Source organism: Crinia signifera, chromosome 19 (genome assembly GCF_055691185.1).
Source record: "Crinia signifera chromosome 19, ASM5569118v1, whole genome shotgun sequence".
Lineage (NCBI taxonomy): Eukaryota > Metazoa > Chordata > Amphibia > Anura > Myobatrachidae > Crinia > Crinia signifera.
In genome coordinates, this window is record NC_139226.1 from 130,867,433 (window position 1) to 130,882,438 (window position 15,006).

Below are 15,006 nucleotides of genomic sequence, written 5' to 3' on the forward strand. Positions count from 1 at the left end.
CCGGGCTCCTCTCTTGCACAATGTCAGCTATTCCCGTCAGCCAGCCACACTCAGGGAACCAGCTGGCTTTTTGTTTCGTTTCCTATCATTTGCTATGAAGGCATTATTGTTCTGTTGTCAGTAACCACCAATGTCTTCCCCACCAGTCATATCTGTAAGAACAATGGGCCTGATTCAGACCTGTGCGCTAGACAGCGTATATTTGCTGCACAGTGAGCAGGTAAACGCTGACCGATCGCATGCCCCCCTCCGTCTGCCGTACGAACCCCAGCACTAGCATGTGAGCGGTTGTGTACGCTTCCACATCTGCTCTATAAAGTTATGTGGGGTACACACCACGACGACCCGCTCACGATGCACATTGTGAGCGGGTCGTCAGTGTTTCTTCCGACCCGCTCACAATGACGCGGGGGGGCACGACCCGCTCACGATGTGCACCGTGAGCGGGTCCTATCCGATGGCGACCTGCACCCGGCAGTATGGTCGTTATTCAGATCCTACCTGCAGCAGGTAGGATCTGAATAACGACCGCCCCGCGGGACCGCGCATCGGATCGGTATCGGTCCACACCAGGATAGAAAAGGGCCCAATCAGCACACAATCTACATCCAATTGGTCGGAATTGGATCTAGATTGAGGGGATCGGGCCCTAGTCATCCTGGTGTGTACCAGGCATAAGTCTATACTTACTATTTAGATGGCTGATATCTGCCGGATTGGGAGCAGGTGCTGACGTCATGTGATCGCAGCCGCCTGCCCGAGTATGCATGGGCACGCTTGTGTTCTCTGGGGTTCGTCCTGTGTTTCTATGGACACGCCTATAAAACACTGGTTAGTCCTCTGCGTCCGCGCCCTGCCTGCTAATCATGTTGTGAATGCCCTGGCAGGTGTATAACTCGCTAATTACTCTTCCCATACCCCCCAACATTTTTATTCCCAGTCCCGGAACTCCACCAGTAAGGGCATATGAACTTGCGTTTGCCGCGTCACTCCTTTTTTTATAGTGCCAGCTGCTTGGCTGCCCTATCCTCTACTGACACCTAATTGACACCGCTCAGAGTGTGCCGCCGTGCCCCCCCCCCCCCCCCCCCCATTGCACAGTGCCTGAAAAGTGGGACTATCCTGACAATTGGTGGGTTTGTAACTCCCATATCTCAGATCATTGTTTAAATGGTAATTACTCTATTGTCAGATTTCCCAATATCCAAAACATGAAGCATTCCAGAGCTTGGTATTGGCCCTAGTACCTAATGTTATCTACTGTATATTAACCCCTTCAGTGGTGTTTTTTTTAGGGAGTGCTCCCAACTGGGCGAGTTTTTAATGGGGAGCACTCCCTAAAAGAAAAACACCACGCTGTCTCCCAAGGCTGGGAATCGCAGCTGAGCACTATGTCAGACGCTGCCCGGCCCTGCCCCCGGCATCCCGCCTCTGCCCCCGTCAACCCGACACAACGTTCCATTCCATCGCAGACTGTAATACAACAGCCGGAGGGCGGGGAGAGGAGAAGGCGCGGCCGAGCAGAGGGAGCCGGGCAGCGCAGAAGCTACTGTAGCTGATTTCACTGATCAGCTCAGCGGGGCTGCCCGGCTCTAAGCACAGGCAATCCCGAGAATTTTCTGGGTTTGCCAGTCTGGGCACTGAAGCATAACCCGGAAAATTCTCGGGATTGCCACTGAAGGGGTTAATAACTCCTTACCTGATATGCATAGGCGAATCTAGAATTATGGTAATGGGTGGTCCCAGATCTAGATATAACAGTAGGGGGACCTTTGCGCGGCGCAGCCGCGCGTCAAAAATGGGCGTGGCCTCGTGGGAAGGAGGCGTGGCATCACAAAAAGGGGTGTGGTATTACACTTTAGACCATACACAGTAATGCCCATTACACATTTTAGCAAACTCCGTAATACCCATTACACATAAAGCCACATGCCGTAATGCCAATTACACATAAGGCCACACACCATAATGCCCATTACACATTGTGCCACACATCATGATGCCCATTACATACTATATAACAAACCGTAATGCCCATTACATATTTGCCACATAAGTGCTGCTTACCTACGTGCTCATTGCTAGGTGGTTCTTGCTTGATGGCACTATAGTACCCATTACACATGATGCCGCACACCATAGTACCCATTACACATGATGCCGCACACCATAGTACCCATTATACATGATGACGCACACCATAGTACCCATTACACATGATGCCGCGCACAATAGTACCCATTACGCATGATGCTGCACACATAATGTCCCTTACACATGATGCTGCACACATAATGCCGCTTACACATGATGCTGCACACCGTAATGCCCCTTACCCATTAAGCCACACATTATGCGTAATGCCCCCACATAATGCCACTTGTAGCGTCCCTTAAGCAATGCCCCCAAAAGTGCCACTTACTGTAAATTTTTATATGAGCCTTCACTGCTGCTGCAGGGAGAGATGGAGAGCGGTGCAGCTGCTTCTATGGGGAGAGGAGCAGAGCGCAGCGCAGAGCACGCTCCCACTCCCCTCCTGGTGTCCCCTCTAGCCGAGAGGACATTTTAAATATTGTGCGCGCTGTTGTTGTGCGTGGAAGCTGCAGGGGTGACAGTCATTGACAGTTGGGCAGAGAGCAGGGGGCTGCCCGGCTGTATTCAGAGCACTGCAGGTCACGGCTGTTTGAAATAATACCCCTTTCACAACAGAAAATGCAGGGATTTACCCGGGAATATGGTCCCAGGATTATGCAGGGACATTCCCACGCTGACCCCTTATACACCAGCCTAGTCCCTGCATTTTCTGGTGCGAGGGGGAGAGACAACCACTCCCCTCTCCCTACTCCCCTTTAACCAACCAGCTATATCTTCGAAACCAACTGACCCATTTACATAAGACACATATCATATTGAAGAACTTTTGAGTTGGCTTAGAATGATTTTGGTCCCGTGAAACTGGGCTGTTTGGTTCCAGAGAAATCTGCCCTCAAAGAACATAAACAGCCATGAAATTACATTTAAGAAATGAAAAAAACGGTTTAACCTCAATATCCCTGGAACCAATTAACCCATATGAATCCAGCCTGGTATCAGATTGAAGGCCCAGCGATTTGGGTTCGACTGAGATCAACCTCGAGCTTCAGTGATGCCGAAGGGGGAACAGGTAGCCGTTGAACTGGGTGGGGGTCGGAATTAGCGTGTCCCATGTTATCCTATAGGGAAAACGTTCCAGCTTTGCCTGGCCGTATCTCCGGTTCCCAGAGGGCTAGAGACACGGGGCTGGGCTCGTTGGAAAGCCCTGGTCCTCAGCTACAACATGGGCTAATGGGTGGTCCTGTGCACCCCCGGACCACCCCCTAGATTCGCCTATGCTGATATGGTCGCACCAGATGTGACAACACCAAGCCGGGCTTTACCGTCATCTGACTTTGTTCCGGTGGATAGGCTGACAGTGTCTATGTCGACAGTCAATAGGTAGATATAAACAAGGCCGACATGCAATATTTCGACACAAGAAAAGGTTGACATGCGTTTTTCTTTATTATTATTTTTTTAACCAACTTGTTCTTACTTCTCCATCCATGTCGGCTAGATACATCCATGTCGGCTAGAGTAAGTTTATGCTAGTGTGCTGAGCATAGCATGGCAAGCGAATCGAGTCATGATACGGGACGTGTTACTCTAATTTGGGGTCCATGTTGACATACTGTATACCGACATAGACACCAACAAAATTTTAAAAACACATGTCCTTTTCCAGTGTCAATCTTTTCCATGTCGACCTTTTGTGTTGATCTTTTGTCAGGGTCGACCTTTTGGATGTGTTGTCTTTTTGCCTGTCGTCTGTGTCAGAAATCCATACCAGAAAGCAGGGATGGACTGGGCCGCCGAATCGGCCCTGGCATTTGTGCACGTGCATGCGTGCGCTGCTGATCCCGGCTTGCAGGAGAGGAGGGAATAGCCGCATGTGATCTCCTGGACCTGATCGTCACACAGAGAGAGCTGCGAGTCCAGCGTCTCTCTTTGTGCGCCGATCTGGAGGCGGTGCTTCCACCTTGGACTGACAAATCCGCCCACCTGTCCATCGGCCTCTCTGGCATTTGGCAGCAGGGCCAGGTGGCCAGTCTGGCCCTGCCAGAAAGTGATCTTCCAGGGCTGCTTTGATGATGAGGCAGTGCTGGTCCCTTTGTCTCCTTCTCCCTTTCCCGGGCACATGGAATCTAAAATTATGTGTATAGGGATTCAGATTTAATAAATAAACCTTCGAAGGTGTATTTTGCTTGTCGGGATTCGGATTTGGTATCGTGGGAAGGTATCGAACAAATTTGGTTGTCAGATTAGATTGGGCAAATTCCTGGGCTTATTTTTCTTTTGGTAAACTGTATGGGAAATCATGGCTCCTCTTATCGTGGCTTTGGAGGCTTGCCAGAACAGAGTGGGGTTGGACTGGACCGAAGAGCATTGTCTAAGGCGTAGGTATCCCATGTCTTTAATATGACAGATTTTAGAGATTCAGAGGTGGATAAGGAGGTACGGCAGCGCCACAAAATTAAAGTGCTTTTTTCTGAGGGAAAGATGTAATGATAGCCATATATTGGGGCAGAACGGATGGTGTAATGGTTAGCGTTACTGCCTCACAGCGCTGAGGTCATGGGTTTGATTCACACCGTGGCTCTGACTGTGTGGAGTTTGTATATTCTCCCCGTACCTGCGTGGGTTTACTCTGGGTACTCTGGTTTCCTCCCACAATCCAAAAATATACCGGTAGGCTAATTGGCTACCAACAAATTAACCCTAGAATGTCTGTATGTGCGTGTACATGTGGTAGGGAATATAGATTGTAAGCTCCACTGGGGCAGGGACTGATGTGAATGTTCAACTATTCTCTGTAAAGCGCTGCAGAATATGTGTGCGCTATATAAGAAACTGTTAATAAGTTACTGAGTGGTCAGAAAATGTGATAGGCTCAATATGGGATGACAACATTTTCAAGAATAGGTCACTGCATGTGAGGATATAATCAATTCTAGATAGAGTGCCAGTAGCAGCCAAGAGGCAGGTATGGTTCAGTAGGTTGAAATACACGCCAGCTGTCGAATAATGCCGTGTTCACACTGCGCGTGTGAACTCCACAGCATTTACCCGGCATTTAAATGCTGGAAGCGGTGGCGGCGACAGACCCCCGTTCTCACTGCTAGGCAAATTCCCGGGTGAAGCAGTTCTATCCGGTAATTTGCCTTTCAACACGGGTTTTTTGCAGTGTTAACCCGTGTCTGCATACCCGGATCTCAAACACGGGTAAAAAGAAGGGTTTTACCCATGTATGAGATCCAGGTATGCAGATAGTTCACACTGCAAAAAAACCCGCGTTGAAAGGCAAATTACCGGATCGACATGCTAGACCCGGTAATTTGCCTTGCAGTAAGAACGCGGTATTAGTGAAGTTTGGTAGATAGGGCAGGGATGCCTATTGGAGGCAGTTTCCTGGAATTCTGGAATTGTCTATCTAATTTCATATCCAAGATTAAACTAAAGCCACCACAGAGGTGAGTGTAAGTGTGGGGTAAGTAGTTTTAGGATGTTATGGTAGAATGATAAGAAGAATTGGGTGCATATATATTGAGAAGGATGGAATGATGTTGCTCATGGGTGATACGGCATAGAACATACACCTGCCACTGTACGATGTTGAGTTTAGCAATTTCTACTGGAGTGAGATGAGTCTCCTGTATACATTCGAGGTGAAGCTTATTCAAATACATTAAAATGCAATTGTGGTCTTGTGGGGAATTAATGCCGCCCACATTCCAGCTTCCAATTTGTCCCATAGCCATGGTAGAAGATGGAAGGTGGGGTTCACTATCAGTATTAAACCTGCCAGTATTTATGTCAGAGGGAGGGAGGAGGCTGTCATAAGGAAATTATGGAGGATATAACTGAAATAAACAATTTTATCATGGAATTCCTGTAGTATAGTAATTAGAATATGTCCAAACAGACATAGTATAACCAAGTGTTGCTCCTGAACCATGGAGCCGAGACAAATAAAACAAGATAAGTGAATTTCACAGCAAGCTCGCAATAATCATGTGAGGAGGGAAGGAGTAAGATGAGGGAGGGGAGTTTGTCTTCCAAACAGAGGTTACGTTGAAGGGTATGTTCAGTGGCGGAACTATGAATTGGGCACCCCCCCCCACCATTAATGGGGGGCGCACCCCGCCGCACCCCCTGCCCGCAGCCTTACCTGTCTTGCTGGTCCCGTCCCCCTTGCTGGCTTCAGTCTTCTGCTAGTGAGACGGACCAACACAAAATGTCCGCCCCCATACAGCAGACAGTTTCAGAGAACTGTCTGCTATATGGGGCGGACATTTTATTGTGGTCCGTCTCACTAGCAGAAGAATGAAGCCAGTAAGGGAGCCGGGACGGGACCACTGAAGTCAGGAAAGGCTGCGGGCGGCGGATTGGCGGGCGGCAGATGGGCGGACGGGAGGGGGCTAACTATAGCACCACAGCCCCCCGGCGTCCACACATGCACAGCGCCCCCCCCCCGCGGCCGCGGGGGCTGCGGTGCTATAGTTACGCCTCTGGGTATGTTACATCCAAATGTTTGCAAGAAACATAGCAATATATAATTAAAAAATATGTAAAAGAAAAAAGGGGGAGAACACTAGCAGAGATCATGTATCAAAAACATGTTAGCAGCAATCTCAGAGGGAAGCAGAGTATGAATGTGTACGGATCAAGGGTGGCCAGGCCATGGCTCATCGAAATGGGTAGAGGAGCTGGCTTACTTCAAGTATGCTTCTGCATCAGGGGGGAGACAAAAAGTCTTTGAAGGAGGTGCGGTCGTATATTCGGAGCCATGCTGGGTACAATATGGCAAGTTTGATGCCATCTTGGATAAGCTTGGAGCAGACTAGAGAGAAGTCCTTCCGAGCTTTGGAGAGCTGCGCGGAGTAATCTTGGAATAACAGAATCTTGTGACTTTGCCAGGTGATGTTACAGAGCTTGCGGGAGGGGAACCAGAGAAGCTCTTTGTGAAAGAAGTTTAGTGTCTTGAAATCACAGCCTAGGGTCTGGTGCCATCTTGTGGCCTAATGGAGCCAAGACGATGAGCCCTTTCTATTATTTGATTGCACTTTACTTACCTGGAGGCTGGGATCAAATTGATGTAAAGTGGACAGGACCCCTGCCTTTAGGCGAGTATTGCTTTTGATCTCCAAGGGGTAGGTAAATAAAATAATTTGGCTTTCAGCCCTCATGTAAAGAAAGGAACCAGGACTCCAGCCTTCAAGTAAATAAATGGGACAAGACCCTCAAACTAAGGCGAATATTGCTTATGGCTCCAAGCAGTTAATTAAAACTGATTGGATCCAAGGCTTTAGGTAAGTACATCTCACAAGACCCCACATTTAGGGGAGTATGGCTGCTTGGTTAAAGGGAGGTAAGTAAAACCAATTTAATCCCATCTTCCATGCAAGTAAATTGTACAGGACCCTCACTTTTAGGTAATTATGGCTGTTGGTCTCTGAAGAGTAAATAGGTAAATCTGTTGGAATCCCAGCCCTAGGGTAAATAGAAGTGGAGCAGGATCCCAGCATTCAGGAAAGCTACAGTACCACCGACTAAGTATTTCTTCTGGCTCCAAGGAGGCAAATTAAACCATTCAGACCCAACCTTCAGGTAAGTAAAATCAGACATGACCCATTTCAGGAGAAAATGCCTGCTTGCCCCAAAGATGTGAATAAAACAGTTTGAATCCAAGCAATTAGTCCGGCCCCCTTCCTTTAGGAGAGTATGGCTGTCAGGCTCCAAGGAGTAGGTAAGTAAAGGTGCTCTGATACCAGACTGCCAGTAAGTAAATCGGACAGGACCTCTGCCTTTAGGGGTCTATGACTGCTGGGCTCCAAGGATTAGCTAAGCAAAACTCTTTGGATCCCGGCACCCAGGTAAGAAAACGGACAGGACACCAGCTTTTAGGCGAGTATGGCCATCAGCTCCAAGGACTAGGTAAGTATAACAGTTTAATTTGCAACTTCCAAGTAATACCCCTTTTACACCAAAAATCCCAGATCCGACCCGGCATTTGGAAGAAGGATCCAAGCCAGTGTAGACGGAGGCGGCGCATCATCTCCAAGTGCTGGTACCGCGGTGATCCCCGCCGGATACACCAATCGCCGTGTCGTGCCCAGCCCCCATCCAGCGGTCGTCCAGGAGGTGAATGGATGCCGCACACAGGCATCCATTCACCTCCTTCGCTGCCGCCTGCAGAGTATAGCAGACAGCAGCTGCTGTGTGTGCTCCCCCATCCAACCTGCGGACGCTGTGGTCCGCAGGTTGCACGACCCCCCATTGATGTAAATGGGAGCCGGGTCGGATGACCTGGCGTACCCATTTACACCGCCCTCTACCCAGGTCCTGGCCGTGTTCTACCCAGGTCAGGACCTGGGAAGAAGTCCCGTGTACAGGGACATGGCGTGACACATTTACACCACCTCTGACCCAGGGTTTTCAGGCGGTGTAAAAGGGGTATAAGTAAAAGTGGAGAGAACCCTGTCCATTAGGAGAATGTTTATCAGTTCCAAGGGGTAATCAAAACCATTTGGATTCCAGTGCTCAGGTAAGTAAAAGTACTAGGGCACCAGTCTATCAGTAAGTAAAGGTCAGGGCCACTGCATTTAGGAGACAATGGGGGTTATTCTAGTTCACTCTTTCTGACAAATTCCTTCTTAGATGGACAAAACCATGTGCACTGCAGGTGGGGCAGATGTAACTTGTGCAGAGAATTAGATTTGGGTGGGGTTTTACTTCAAAGTGAGAGCTATATTGCAGTGTAAAAATAAAGCAGCCAGTATTTTCCCTGCACAGAAACAAAATAACTCACCCATATCTAATTATCTCTGCACAAGTTACATCTGCCCCCCTGCAGTGCACATGGTTTTGGCCATCTAAGAAGGAATCTGTCAGAAAGAGTGAACTAGAATAACCCCCAATGGCTGTTAATCTGCAAGGAGTATTTACAGATCATCTGGGTGATACTGAAAACTGAGTCCTAAAACTACAAAGCAATGATTGATTCCACCTCATGTCTACACCCACAGTTTTGTAATTACATGTGATTAATTAAGCCTGTTTTCCTGACCAGCGTTGAAAGAAACAGATACCTGTTTTTTTATTTTAAATCACTATGGCGGCCATCGTCTGTTTCTCCAACCCTGTTTAAACTGGCTAATATTTAGAGGAAAAGAAAAACCAGGATCGGACCGTTGTAACTTTATAGTTTTCGGGAGGCAAATCCTCCTAGAACATACAGATAGGGCAGGCCTTATGCTTGCCGGCGAATCGCCAGCAGCATGCTGCTGGCGATCCGCCAGCAACACGGCGCGCCATCTGACTGAGACGCGCGTGCGTCCCCCACGCACGTGCGTCTCAGTATCCGGGCGGCCGGCGGGCGAGGCGGACGCAATACTGTCCGCCTCCCTTTCGAGGGGGGCTGGGGGGACCCGAGGAGGCTGTGGGGGGGTGCGGGCGCCCGGTGTGGGCACCGGGCGACCGTCGGAAGGGGACGGCAGCACCGTCGGAAGGGGACGTGCGCGCGCGTCCCCTTCCGACACACAGATGGCGCGGGAGCAGGGAATGGCGAATGGCGTCGCCATCGCCATCCCCTGCAAAGATGAGCCCGGCCCCATCTGTACCATGTACACACAGAGGTGATGCTGCTTCCTTTACAGTTCACCATGTTGGGGCGACACCAGACCGTTGATCAGCAGTGATGGGCTGCGCAGTCGGCAAGGAACTAGGAAGCGGAATGGTTTGGGACGACTCGAGAGGCACAGTTGGCCTTTCTGGTCACATCAGATGCAATCACACTAGTCAATTGTTTAATAGTATGATCATTTTGTGGGATATTGCTTACAAAGTAACACACACACACACACACACACACACACATTTGTTTTTCTGTGTTTCTTTATTTTGATACTGGTAATGCTTATTCCTTTAGGCCTCCAATACAAATGAAAACATATATACTTTAAAAGTGAACCAAAACTATCTGAATAATAGTCTTCATTCTAGCACCCTGCTCCTTGAAAAATCCTTGCAGTTCCTCCTTCCTGCCTGGGGTGTCACTCTCTGCTGTGGTGTTTTTACAACAGTCTGGTTGTATCTCAACATTGAGATACAAACCTGACTGTTGTAGAAGTACCACAGCAGACAGCGACACCCCAGGCAGGAAGGAGGAAATACAAGGATTTTATTAGGAGCAGGGTGCTAGAATGAACACTAGAATAAGGATTATATTCCTTCTCAAAAAGCCTTCACAAAACTGCTGGTGTAATTAAAATAATGTATCATTTTCTGATTCTACACTTCAAGAGACAAATGACATAACTGCATTGTCAAGCCTTGATAATAAGGGGCGACACCAGGACGCTGATCAGCAGTGATGGGCTGCACAGTCGGCACTGGGGGGGGAAGGAACTAAGAAGCTGAATGGTTTGGGAGGCACATTGTCAAGCCTTGGCAATAAGGAGGAGATATCCCTGCTACAATTCTGTGCCACCCCTCAAATCCCCCCCACCCCCCCACACACACAAAAAGTGGTGTATTGTTGCCCAATGTTTGACACTGGTTATTCAATTATACCTTTCTTTGTGAAAATGTTTTCAGTTTTAATTTGCAAAACTCATAGGTTCCAGGATACATTCTTGGACCCGATGTGTTTTCATGGTAGTGGCTGTGAGAACAGTGCTGCTTATCTGGGATTTATGCCAACAAGTGAATTAACCAAGGGGGTAAATTACTGCCGCTAATTTTCATTAAGACGAAAGCAGATGGCTTCAGGATTATGATTAGATTTGCTGGATGTTTTGGTCACACATGAAATACTACCAGTACTAGTAAGTGTTCAACATGCTTGGCCTGATGGTTGCGTGTGCAAAAAGCACTATTTTTAATATAAATAAAAGGTTTTATTATCTATTGTGGTCTTTTTTTTCATTAAATATTACAAACAATATTTAAAATAAAATCCTACAACAATGTTTTTAGAGGTAGGGCGTGAATAGCTGCTCAAAATAAATAAGGTTATTTAAATTTCTAAATATCTAATTTAACCAATTCCTAAATATAAAATTGTTTAAGTTACCGCTTGTATTCCAGCAAATATATTTATGCACAATACTACTACACAATGGAAATTAATATTTTGCTAACATGCTTAAAAAAGTGTTCCTTATGTAGCTGCTCCAGTTAGCTCTGGGGGGGGGGGTTAATTTACATTACTTGGGTGGAAATTACATTTTATATACAAAATTCATCACATGAAACAGACATTAGCTATTGTTTCCATTGGTCACAAACATGCATTTTAAAATCTTAGCAATAATAGGATTTTAAAACGCAACCTAAACTTTTATGATAGGAGATATGAATAAATAAATCGGCCACAAAAACATGCAAAATGACACTAAAAAAGGAATGAGCCATACAAACACCACAAATAACATGTACACAATGCAATAAAACAAATCTAAACATAATATGAACAATCCCCAAGTATAGATTGACAGAACTATTGGGATCAGTCTATTTAATTCCTAAAAAAATCCAACGTGCGGATTCACCCGAGAGATCTCATTTAAGAAGCTTCACATTATTATTTTTTTGGGTGGGGGAATCAAAGGAAAAGTTTCTGGACACGAACTATGACCGTTAATACCAACACAGACATTTTACACCTGGTGTATGAAAACCAGTGAAATCAACTTGATGAAAACCATACATGCAATTTACACATCACATATCCAAAGTGCATGGTGCTGGTAAACCTATAGTGAAACAAAGTTATTTTAGTCTAGCAGGCTAAAGTCCATGGTTTGCATTGGGATCTATAAACCCGAGTGGACTCTATGATGCTCTTCCTCATGGGATGCCATCCTTCCTCTGGCAACACTGGGACGGGGGCACTGCCCAGTCATAGATGTAAGATAGCCTGAGTTTGATCTCCTCTTTGCACAGCTTGCCTTCCTTGGCCAAGGTCTGATGCTTCTCCAACATGTCTTCAATACTCTGCTTGTGGGTGACAATATATTTGTTGTTACAGCCCCTGGACTTGTATTCGGTGTCAAATCGAGGATCATGGACCCGGTTTACATCCAAAGGGCCGAGCCAGGCCCCCAAAGACACATCTTCACTCTGCCATTGGGCGAGGTACTCTCTGCTGAGACTCAGGTAGTGGACCAGGTCCCATGATAGCACATACCCTCCTCCCAGGGCATAGGGCAGGTAATAATCACACAGCACCCAAGAGCTCTCCTTCCATTTTCCACCAGACTTCACCCGTCCGCGACCAGAGAAGAATCCCCAGTACAGCCGCTTGGGTTCCTTGGGCTTCAGCTCCTCCAGCAGCACATCCAGACGGGCGAACGTGTCATCGTCAGCCTTCAGCACAAACTTGTAGTCTAGGTGGCGGTCCAGCCAGGCGTACATAAGCAGCAGCTTAGCCGTCAGGTTCTCGTAGGAGTCGCGCAGATCAGGCAGGAGTAGCAGGTCACCGTGTCTTCGCTGCTCCACCTCCAGCGAGGTGGCTTCCTCCTCCCCCAGCCCCGCTGTCCCCACCACAAAGCGGCACCACAGGTCCCCGCGGGGGCGGGAGGTGGCGGCAGCGGACAACCAGGTACTGCGGATGATGCTGCGCCGCTCTGTGTACTTGGGCCCACTGGCAATGAGCACAGCCAGGAAGGTGGAGGTGATCTTCTCTGGCACCAGGGACTGGGGGTCACCGGGAGCGCGGGGGGCATGGGGCTGCTGGTGTGGGAGACCCCACGGGCCTGGAGGCTTCAGGGTCTCTGAGGTGCACTTTGCCAGATAGAGTAGCACCATGGAGAAGAAAGACAGGGCGCCCAGGCCCAGCGCCGTCTTGTGGCGACACACCAGCCGTACCACGTTCATGGCGGAAGGAGGCAGCAGCGTCCCGTTACTGCGCCGCCATCCCGCCCGGTGACCGGGGACAGGTTTCCCGAGCCTCCGTCACGCGCCCGCGGATGGCCGGCGCGAGCAGCTCCGGGCCTCATCCGGGCCAATGACGGCGGTTCCTCTTCCCGGTAGCACGCGATAACGGCTCGGTGCTCTCCTCCCGGTCCTGCGAATCAGAGAGAGAGATGTGAGTGTCGCACACTCTTGACGTCACCGTGACAGTCAGGGGCGGCTGATTCTGGGCTATGGCTCAGCTGCATCATGGGAGCTGTAGTCCCTCAGCTGAGTAATCGTCGCATCAGTAGGCTGCTGTCTGCTAGTGTGATGTTGTGACGTCAACACGAGGCGACGAGCTGTCCAGCTGGCTCTCTCCCTGGGCCAGATGCACTAAGCTAGTAAGCTTCAAAAAGTGATGAAATGGAGAGTGATAACCAGCCAGCCAATCAGCTCCTGCCTGTCATGTCACAGGCTGTGATTGAGGAATGTCAGACAGGAGCTGATTGGCTGGCTGTTTATCACTCTGCATTTTATCACTTTTGAAGCTTAGTGCATCTGGCCCCCTTGACAGCTGAAGACGTGCACAGTAACAATGCTGCAACCCTGCAAAGCGTAGACAAAACAACATTCTTTTTTTCTCCCATCACAATAAATTGACACGTATGTTTCCACATTACTGCACCACACTTGCCTATCCTCCCGGAATGGCTGGGACCAGGGGCGAATTTAGGGGTCAGGCCGCCCCTAGGCACAACATTTTTGCCCCCCCCCCCCCCTATTTTAATATAATCATTATTAAATGATAAGTCCTAACTTGCCAAGTTGTCTTGAAAAAGGGCATACTAGCCCTAAAACATTCTTCCTCACATCATATATATATATATATATATATATATATATATATATATATATACAGTGGTCGAAGTGGAAATTTTGAAGTGGGGGTATGGAAAAGTAAAGAGTGAATATAGTGCGCACCTTCGGACACCCCCCTGTCCATCAACGTCCCCTGCCAGACTGCCCCGTTGTACAGGGGTATTACAAAAGCACAATATGCGCTGCTGAGTGATCAGAGAGCATCCTGAGGGGATTTTTTTTTTATCTTCAGATTAAAGTGGCGGTATGGCATACCCCCGTATACCGCCCCACTTCGACCACTGTATATATATATATATATTTATTTAAATAAACAATGGGTGCCAGCAGCAGTAAGCATGAGCTCAGCCATTCAGCGCACCCAGCGGCGGAGCCCTCCGGACTCTGGACGCGCAGTGGGATCACTCCGAAAGATGATGTAATGTGCATGACAGTCAGTGGTGTAGCTAGGTGCTACGGTGCCCGGAGCAAGGGCATGTTTGCGCCCCCCCCCCCCCGATTTGTAGTAGGCGGGGCTCTTGCGCAGCGAAAAGGGGGCAGGCCTAACGGTACTCTTTACCTAGAACGGCGCCCATCGCGACCATCGCGGCCATCGAATGCACTAAAAAAAGGGGGCGATGCGATGCCCGCGATGGCTGCGATTTCCCATAGGGATCAATGTTAAAAGTGAGATTGGACGCGATTTTAGTGTTCAATGCCTCAATGCCCGCGATTTTTACATAGGAAACAATGTTAAATGGGCCACAGAGCCCAAATAGTCACCGTGAAGTCTGAAATGGCCCCCACAATTGTTAACGCCACCCCACGATCAACGTCAACCCGAAGCGTGGCGAGCGCAGCGAGCCCGCGAGGGGCGGCGGTACGCGTCCTCCGACCTTTTCATACCCCCACTATCCACGTCGGCGCGGAGTTGAGAATAGAATAGTGTGGCGAGCGCAGCGAGCCACCGAGCCCGAAGCGTGGCGAGCGGACGCGGATACTTTCACAGTTATACGCGTCCCCTCGCGGGCTTCCCAGGTGTCCATGGCGACGCGGACACCTGGGAAGCCCGCAAAGGGACGCGTTTACCTGTGAAGGTATCCGCCTCCCCTCGCGGGGCTCGCTGCGCTCGCCACGCTTCGGGCTCGGTGGCTCGCTGCGCTCGCCACACTATTC

General features: G+C 48.9%; 1 protein-coding gene across 1 annotated transcript; it reads right to left on the reverse strand.

Moving 5' to 3' along the window:
- Positions 1-11,272: 11,272 nt before the first annotated feature.
- On the reverse strand, positions 11,273-13,236 carry B3GALT6 (beta-1,3-galactosyltransferase 6). Its single transcript, XM_083163356.1, has one exon. The coding sequence runs from the start codon at positions 12,952-12,954 to the stop codon at positions 11,926-11,928; it is 1,029 nt and encodes a 342-aa protein (XP_083019482.1). The 5' UTR covers positions 12,955-13,236; the 3' UTR covers positions 11,273-11,925.
- Between the last annotated feature and the right edge of the window lie 1,770 nt (positions 13,237-15,006).

What these genes read in the sequence shown, in the direction of transcription:
- B3GALT6 (XM_083163356.1), bottom strand. Translation starts at nt 12,954, where the DNA reads ATGAACGTGGTACGGCTGGTGTGTCGCCACAAGACGGCGCTGGGCCTG.